Source organism: Myotis brandtii, unplaced genomic scaffold (genome assembly GCF_000412655.1).
Source record: "Myotis brandtii unplaced genomic scaffold, ASM41265v1 scaffold250, whole genome shotgun sequence".
Taxonomy (NCBI): domain Eukaryota; kingdom Metazoa; phylum Chordata; class Mammalia; order Chiroptera; family Vespertilionidae; genus Myotis; species Myotis brandtii.
In genome coordinates this window covers 1,237,545-1,246,846 of record NW_005359478.1, presented here as the reverse complement: position 1 = coordinate 1,246,846, position 9,302 = coordinate 1,237,545, and the positions used below count along the sequence as shown (strand labels likewise).

Genomic DNA, 9,302 nt, shown 5'->3' with positions numbered 1-9,302 from the left:
GAGGAATATATTTGAAGGGAAGCAGATTATCAAAGTGATCCATGAAGACAATGATTCCCAAATTTCAGCCATTTGCATACCACTTTGGGGACTTGCCGTATTCACTTACTGCCTACATTGTTTTCTTCAAATTTGCTCTTGGTTTCAATTTTGTTTTGTTCTTACTCTACACCAGTGGTTCCCAACCTTCCTAATGCCACGACCCTTTAATACAGTTCCTCATGTTGTGGTGACCCCCAATTTCATTGTTACAAATTGAAGATAATTAAAGCATAGTGATTAATCACAAAAACAATATGTAATTATATATGTGTTTTCCGATGGTCTTAGGCGACCCCTGTGAAAGGGTCGTTCGACCCCCAAAGGGGTCGCGACCCACAGGTTGAGAACCACTGCTCTACACAATTCTAACTTGAAATCAAAGGTTTGATGTGTGCTACTGTGTTTCCTAATGCACATTAAAGAAATACAGATAATAAACATTTTTTAAATTCACAAATGCATAATGCTTGACATCTCACCTCCACTAGCAGTGACTGTGCCATACTTTGGGAAACTGGGTTAGTTTATTGCAGTTTTCCTAGGGGTAATAATCTGGCCTAGAGTAATGGTGGTGAAGAGATGGCATGAAGATGGGTACTTTGAAGGGCCCCTCGCCACTAAATGTGAGGAGGAAAAGTCAAGGACTGGTTCTGAGCGTGGGAAAATGCTGGTGGTATAGGTGTAGGGAGGACATGTGGAAGGTAGAGACTATAAGTCTGAAAAATTATCAAGTATCCAGGTGAAACAATCCTGGGCCTTGATTTGGGAATCCATAAGGGTGACAAGCAGTTTAGGCCATGGAAGTAAGTTAGAACCTTAAAAGACAATTGTAAATGTAAAAAGAAGAATTAATCAAAGAGAAAAATCTATAGACGAGGAAGCCAAATGGAATTGGTTAGAGGGATAAAGGAGAATGAGTAGCCTTGATACTTTATGAAGTTCAGGGCTGATGATTTCAATGATTCTCAACTTCGATAGGTTAAGAAGGAAATTAACTGAAGATGGGACGATGTCGTTGCTACTGTATTTGAAGGGTACATTTTGAGCCTTGAGCAAGGAGAGGAGACATATTTCACAGAGAAAAAAAGTGAATTGGTGGAAAGTATTGTAGACACTAGCTACATATGGCTGTTGAGCACTCAAAATATGGCTAATATTACTGAGGGACTAAATTTCTAATTCTGTTACTTTTCATCTAAATTTTACAGTCACATGTGGCTAGTGGCTACTGCATTGGATAGTATAATAGATGTTTTAGTATTTGGGCAGAAGGAGTTGACTTTGGTACAGAGGGGCTTCTTAAAAAGGAAAGGAGAGAATGGGAATGAGAAAAGTGAAGTGTTATCCTGGTAGCTCCTGTCTTTCTCCATGTCCATGGCTGGTGTGATCAAGGATAGAGACCAGCAAGCCATGGCAGCTGAGTAAAATTTGAAATGTTATGTTAAATTCATTCTTTAATTTAATACTCTGTATCCTTGCGGAAACCATCCTATAATACTTAAGTCTGGATCTTCTATTGGAATGGGGTCAGGCATCATTGGTAATCTCAGAGTAAAGTGCTTGACATCTTAACTTTTTCCTCTTAATTTCTAGGAAAGAACCACAGGCTGATAATGTGTATTCTTTATTTCCTTGTTACCATTGTTGGAATGATGAACAAAACATGGCTGCACCCCAAGTTACCTGACGGGTGGCTCTAACCTGTTATTTTAGGCAGCCTTATCTTAGCTTCTTTTCCTTTCCTGTAGTATTGTTGGAATACTCCCCAACCTCAACATTGGGGGTGGGGGGAAAATATCAAAAGCAAAATCTCTTCTCCCTTCCTGGAACTTGGAGGCTTTAAAGTTGATGTAGTTCCCTTTACTCTGAGCCCTTTCCTGTTACTGAGTGAAGTTGACCTAATTCAGACGACGAAGCTTAAGGATGTCCCGTATTCATGAGATTGTTCTCTAATTAATTAGGCACGGCTAAAAGGAATGAGACCAGATGGACTCTCTGGGTTGCCTTTTTTTGTTTGTTTTATTTTGCTGTTATCAGGGAACCAAGAGCTTTAATGAGCTGGTATCTGATCCTGAAGTTTTAGTCACTAGAGATAGCAGACTTTAAAACTTTACTTATTAAATAAGTTCCTTGTGAGAGAACAACCACATTTGTCTTTCTGACCTCATGAAATTCTAAGGGAACTGTGCGTTCTGGGAATTAATCAAGCAATAAAATGCTCCCACTTCTCTATTTCTCCCCTAAATGGAACAAAACCCTCATTGACCAGACTGTTTTAAGGGATAAGATTCTGCTTACACCTTCGTTCCAAGACAGCAGTGACTGTGGATGCTACAGGGGAGTCAGGCTGCACATGGAATCTATGTGTAAGGGTGTCCCAGTGAATGTGACAGGTCCAATCCTAGGCCTCATGGAGTTTATAGACTAGTATAGTGGGGTTTTTTAAATTTAGTCCAGGATAATCCTGGGGCGTACAGAACAATTCTACTTATTACTGCCCTCTGCCCAGTAAATATCTGTATGGCCTTCTAGTTACTGTGACAATGAAAGCCTGCCTCCACACATTTCCAAATTGTCCTCTGAGAGGAGAGGAAAGGCAATATTAATATTGCTTGTATTGAGAGCCACTGGTTTGGAGGGCAGTGCAATTTTAAAAGTTCATTCTAATTTCTGCCCCTTAAAATATAGCTATTATTGCCCTAGCCCAGTGGTTCTCAACCTTCTGGCCCTTTAAATACAGTTCCTCATGTTGTGACCCAACCATAAAATTATTTTCGTTGTTACTTCATAACTGTAATGTTGCTACTGTTATGAATCGTAATGCAAATATCTGATATACAAGATGGTCTTAGGCGACCCCTGTGAAAGGGTCATTCGACTGCCAAAGGGGTTGCGACCCACAGGTTAAGAACTGCTGCCCTAGCCAGTTTGGCTCAGTGGATAGAACATTGGCCTACGAACTGAAGGGTCCCTGGTTCAATTCCGGTCAAGGGCGCATGCCTAGGTTGTAGGCTTGATCCCCAGTGTGGGGCGTGCAGGAGGCAGCTGATCAATGAGTTTCTTGCATCATTGATGTTTCTATCTCTCCCTCTCCCTTCCTCTCTGAAATCAATAAAAAATATATATATACAGCTATTGTCCTGGATGGTGTGGCTCTGAGAGGTCACGGGTTCGATTCCCATCAGGGGCACATGCCTGGGTTTCCAGCTCAATCCCCAGTGATTGTACAGTGGGCAGCCAAAATGTATGGTTCTCTCTCATCAATGTTTCTCCTCCCTTCTTTCTCTCTAAAAAAATAAATTAAATAAAATAAACAGCTGTTATTTTGGAGTATTCCCTCCCAGGATCTTCTTATACATGTATGCTTGTTTTCTTTCTTTTTTCTCTTTTTTTTAATCCTCACCTGAGGATATGTTTTTATTGATTTTAAAAGGAATAAAAAAATAAAAAAATACCAAAGAAAAAGATAACAATAAAAGGAAGGGGGAAAGCCCGGCCGGCATGGCTCAGTGGCTGAGTGTTGACGTATGAACCAGGAGGTCAGGGCACATGCCCAGGTTGCAGGCTTGATCCCCAGTGTGGCACGTGCAGGAGGCAGCCAATCAATAATTCTCTCTCTCCATTGATGTTTCTTTCCTTCTCCTCTGAAATAAAAAAAAAAAAAAAGGAAAGGGGAGAAGGAGAAAGAGAAACATGATCGGGTGCCTCTCATATGCACCCTGACTGGGAATTAAACGCGAAACCTTTTGGTGTGCGGGACAATGCTCCAACTAACTGAGCCACCCGGCCAGGGCTAAGCTTTTTGTTTTGATAGTGTACATAAAGTGGAAAGTATTATTAGGAACATAAAAGTATCTTTTTCATATTAACACCTTTTTTGTTTTTGTTAATTCTCACCTGAGGGTTTTTTCTCCATTGCTATTCAGAGAGAATGGAATGGATGGGCAGGGGGAGGGAGGTAGAGAAAGAAACAGAAGCTTCGATGCGAGAGAGACACATCGACTAGTTGCCTCCTGCACCGCCCTGTCTGAGGTGGGTGGGGGAACGAACCCAAAATCAGGTACTTGCCCTTGACCAGGAATCAAACCCCAGGCAGACCCTTTGGTGCTCAGGCACTCGAACCACTGAGCTACACTGACCAGGGCTCATGGTGACATCTTGAGACAATTTTGAAACAGACTGTAAAACAGGAAGAAACTTTACGTGAACTTCAGAGGCTGATACAAATTTCCATTACCCCTGTGCTGGATTTGAATTCTCCGTACCCCCTCTTTAAGGTGTGCTCCAAGTAGAAAATCCAGACAAAGCCAAGGAACTTGAGCACTTAACTACTTGTCTCGGGAATGCTTTGGTTATAGGAAACAGCTTAACGGTAGCTAAAATAAATATGGGGTTTATTTTTATTGCATAATAAAAGTCTAGACTTGAGCAGCTGTGGTCTAATGTAGCTGGACTTAGTGTGATTCTTTTGGTCTTTTAAGGTTGGAATATGTAGCTCTAGCCATCACATCCATATTCAAAGGCCAGAAGGGAAGCTAAAATTTCCCAGGAACTCCCAGCAGATTAATATCTATATCTCATTGGTCAGAACTGGATCACATGACCACCCCTAGCTGCAAGTGAATCTGAAAAAAACTAGAATAGGATAGTCTTGATTGGCTTGTACCAGTAATTCAACTTCCCTGGCCCTGAGCACACTGTTAACCCTAACAGGTTTGGGTTTTTTTGTTTTGTTTTTAAAAGGGGGGAAGTTGGATTTTGATTAAATAAACCACTATGATAGTTCTATTCCAGTGCCTACAACAAGAAGCATTGGAAAGTGTAGGATTAAGTGGGTATAGGGATATTTGCCCCAATCTACCATTCATAATGGTGTATTAAATGCTCTTACAGAAAAATGTTCAACTGTTCACTTGGTCATTTCAAACCTGGTTCAATTATTATAAATGTATTTCTTAGACTTGAGCTGTATTCCTTTCTTTGCCATATTTCACTTGTCTCCGTTTCTCAACCTACGGAATATATACTATGAATGTGTTTTTTCTCCCTCATAATGTTGTCCTTCCAACTTGTTGGTCTGAGTGTTTTGTTTTATTCCTCTGTTGATCTTTCCATCAACTGACTGACTCTCACTGCCCTCGGTTTGAATCGTCCTTGCACCCATTCTGCCTTACAGATGCATGTCGTGTGTGCCAGCTAGTTGAAAGTCTCAGATTTACATCTGGTTCTCTACTAACCTTCCCTTTTTCTCTTTCTCCTCCTCTTTCTCCTCTCCTCTTGTTTTCTCTCCTTCCTGTCGCTGCTGCAGAGCGTCTCTACAGCCAACTTGAGCGAAACCGCCTGCTTTCTAATGAGCTGAAGCTAACGCTGCATGATCTATGTGACTGATGGCAGGGCTCCCTGATGCCCATTAAACCGAGCTTATTGCTCACACCACTGACCTGGACCCCAGCAAAAAGCTGATTGTCTTTTTAAAGTTTACTAAGTTGCCCTAAGCAAATTGCTTTTCAATTGGGGCGGTTAGAATATTGTTGACTTCCTGTGTAGTAGGAATGTTTAATACTGCATTTCTGTCCCTTTTCAAGAGGTTGTGGGTGATGAAGGGAGGGGCCTGAGAGGTTATAGTGAGAAAACTTGGGAGAGTTTTCTGCTTTCCACCCTGATTTGCTGCTCTTTCACTTGTGCACTGACTGTAGGGTACTTCCCTTGCATGGATGTTTTCTAACAATAAAAGGAATGACTTGACAAGATGTTGTAACTGCTTTATCTGCAGGCCCAGCGATGGGCCCTTCTGACTGGATGCAAAAAAAGGGCGTGGAATATTCCTAGATCTGTGTGCCATCGCCTTCCCTGAGTGAACGATTGGAGTATTTTCCCACCTCCCTAGAGCAGTCAGAGAGGTTTGCTTTCTGCGCAGATTGGATTCTCTTTAATGTCCAGCTGCTGGTTTTCTTCCTGACATTTTCCATGTTGCTTTTTCCTGATTTTATGTTTAATTTTAACTAACTGTGTCACAAGCTAGTTCTGAATAAACACTGCAAAAATCTTAAGGTTTTGCTTACACATATACGTTTGATAGTATTCTTGGCTTTATTTTCTTTACAGATATTTTACTTAAACTGTGGGGATTCTTTTATTTATCCCACCAATGGTTCCTTTCCTCTCTAGCTCTGAGAATCCCCCTGTACGCTTTTCAAGTTGAGATCCTAATGTTTCTATGGTAGACATATACCCATTCTTATTCTCTGTGGTCAAACCTCAGTGAGCCATTGTTCTCTGGGCAAAGCCTAAAGGAGTTGATGCTGATGTTTAAGGCTGCCTCCTTTGGGGACTGAAAGCGATAAGGCTTGGCTGGGTGTGGGAAGTAGAGGAAATGACTGATAAGGTTCCCAACTCCCCCAGAAGTACAGCAGCGCCTGCAACTGCAGTAGGCAAGCCAGAGGCCCTGCAAACCAAGTGATGCAATAGCTCACTTCCGTGGCTGAGAAGGCAACTGCTTTATTAGTCTGCAGCTCCCCTGCAACAGGAGCAGTTCTCAGAGTGGGTAGACCTTGAAATTTACTTCTGGCTTTTAATGTCTCTCCTTTACCCCCATTAGATAAACTGAAATGCACCAAAGAGGAACACCTCTGTACACAAAGGATGCTGGACCAGACTCTGCTTGACCTGAATGAGATGTAGAGCCACCCAGTCCCGCCCTGCCGCTGCTCCTCCCTCTGACCCTGACTCCGCCTGAGGCCAGCCTGCTTGAAGCTGACCTTTAAACTGAGGGCTGATCTTTAACTGGAAGGCTGCTTTCTCCTTTCACTGCCTCCCACCACCCTCTTCTCCTTTCACTGCCTCCCACCGCCCCACCCGTGTCTTTTTCACCAAATTGTCTCTGCCTCCCCTCAGAGATTTTGATAGGGCTGAGCACCTTTGGGAACAACATTTAAGGGAATGTGAGCACAATGCAAAGTGTCTTTAAAAGCATGTTGTGATGTACACATTTTGTAATTACCTTTTTTGTTGTTGATGTGGCAACCATTTGTAAAACATTCCAAATAATTCCACAGTTCTCAAGCAGCAGTCTAATCCCTTCTCGCTTTTAGGAGGTAATTTTTCAGCTTAATCCATATTGCCCTCTCCATAGAGGAGGGAAAGAGGTATGGGCCTGCCTTACTGAGAGCCACATAGAGCCCAGAGAATGACTCCACTATGGGGAATCATTGCTTTGTGCAGAGCACTAGCCAAATCGAAAAGGTGATTCCAGGAGGAGTTAGCCACAAAAAAAGAAAAAAAAAGTGATGTTTAGGTTTCAGCTTTTAAGGCATCTTTGGGCAATTTATTTTTTCATCAGAAGTGACCAAATTAAAATGGTGAGACCTCTCCGTCAGAGACCAAATTCTAGTCCCATCTCTTCCCTTTCAAGCCCAATGGTTCACAAAATGGATCATGTGCCCCTTAGGTTGAAGTGACCAGTTATTTGCTCTCCTGCCTCCTTGAAAGAAGGAAAATTATGTTTTTGCCACTGATTTAGCCAAATGAAACTCATCTCATTACCCTCCTCTGGGTCTGAAGCTGCTGTCTCTAAAAGTGCCATCTCATTGTGCTTTGTACCAGTTAGTGCTGGAGAAATCTTGAATAGTTTATGTACAAAACTTTTTAAATTTTGTATTATTTTGAAACTTTGCTTCTTTGGGGTTGGGGCACACGGGCCACCCCGTCTGGCTGTGAGAGCTCGCTACAGTCTGGGCTGGCAGTGTGCTGATCGTTAAGTTTCTTTCCCTACCTAATGCCCCATTTTTAGTGAGGTTTCTGTGAGGTCTGTTAGGTGCGCATCCTGCAGCTTATTGGCTTAAAATGTACTCTCCTTTGGTGTGGTCCCTTTGGGGGCCAGTTGGGAGAAAGAGAAACCAATAGTGTAACTGTTTTGATACTGAAAATTGAACAAGTATCTTTTTAAAATAAAGAACCAGTCCCTCCAACCGTCAGACCTACTTGACTTTTTTTTTTTTTACTAATCCAAATGTGCTTTCTCCACAGGAACTGAGGTTTGGGTTAAAACTCAGACCTTTGTAGGTGGTAGCAACAGGACATTGGATTATATGCTTTGGTAGCATACCAAACGGGGTTCAAAACTCAGCTCTGAGTTCCTAGTTGTTATGTCCTGATGTAACAACGGTAAAACAAAGATACCATGTATTATCGGGTAAATGGGAAAATTTGAAAAAAATCATGTGCCAGTCCTTTTTTGTTGTTAACCCTCACCTGAAGATATTTTTTCCATTTTTATTTTTTAGAGAGAGTGGAAGGGGGGTGGAGAGAGAAACATCGATGTGAGAGGCATATCGATTGGTTGCCTCCTGCACGTGTCCTTGACCCGGAATGGAACATGAAACCCTTAACAAGAAGTGCTCTTAGCCCAGCCGGTGTGGCTCAGTGGTCGAGCCTCGACCTATGAACCAGGAGGTCACAGTTCAAATGCTGGTCAGGGCATATGCCCAGGTTGCAGGCTGAATCCCCAGTGTGGGGCGTGCAGGAGGCAGCCATCAATGATTCTCATCATTGATGTTCCTATCTCCTTCTCCCTCTCCCTTTCTGAAATCAATAAAATGTGTTGTTGTGTTTTGTTTTGTTTTGTATTTTTAAAGAAGTGCTCTTAGTATTTGCTTAGAGATTGTGTGAGTGGATAGCTTTCAAAGTTGCCTTTGACATACCAGTGCCTGGCATTCCTGCACCCTGGCCATGAGGCTGGCCATGAATCTGACATACTAGTAAAAATGACACGGCTCCCTTGACAACGACCAGCTCTAGCTGTTTATACTTCAGACTGGAAAGTTTTTCCGTTAATAGGCACAGATCAATGCATAGAAATTACTGCCGCCCTCCCTCAAAAGATAAAAATAAAAATTGGAGGTGGGGTGGGGTTAGGGGCCAAATAACAAGGTAGGCAATCGAATTAAACTGGGAGGAAGTTTTATTTACTAACAAGATCTGCCCTCCAATATTTAAGTGGGCAGCTGGGTTTGTGCCTGAAGTTTCCATCCTGTTGGTTTGCTGAGCGTTGAGTAGAGGGGTTCCCACAATTCCGAGCCAGGCGGCCCCGCCTCCCGCTGGCATTCCGCACGAGGATTGGCTGGTGGGGCTGGTCGGCCTCGGTGAGAAAACCTGAACCCACAGGCGCCATGACCGGCTCAGGGACACCCGGCCCCCCAGGCCCGGGCCAGGCTTCCTGCTCGCCCCGACACCGCCTCCTGCTGCTGCTGCTGGTGCTGGTG

The 9,302-nt window shown here is 42.9% G+C and overlaps 2 protein-coding genes across 13 annotated transcripts in view; both read left to right on the top strand.

Moving 5' to 3' along the window:
- Positions 1 to 8,010, top strand: part of TPM3 (tropomyosin 3) — a 30,197-nt gene extending 22,187 nt beyond the window's left edge. For 7 of the 12 annotated variants that reach the window (XM_014540762.1, XM_014540765.1, XM_005867456.2 and 4 more), the window contains one exon: positions 5,351 to 6,111. In XM_014540762.1, the coding sequence (XP_014396248.1) occupies positions 5,351 to 5,372 (22 nt within the window). In that variant the 3' untranslated portion in view covers positions 5,373 to 6,111. Of the gene's footprint in view, positions 1 to 5,350; positions 6,112 to 6,640 lie in introns of those variants that run through there. The other 5 variants (XM_005867455.2, XM_005867454.2, XM_005867459.2 and 2 more) reach the window with 2 other exon arrangements.
- A 1,199-nt stretch (positions 8,011 to 9,209) lies between these two features.
- Positions 9,210 to 9,302, top strand: part of NUP210L (nucleoporin 210kDa-like) — a 51,303-nt gene continuing 51,210 nt past the window's right edge. The window contains exon 1 of the mRNA XM_014540640.1: positions 9,210 to 9,299. Coding sequence (XP_014396126.1) covers positions 9,210 to 9,299 — 90 coding nt within the window. The remainder of the gene's footprint in view (positions 9,300 to 9,302) is intronic.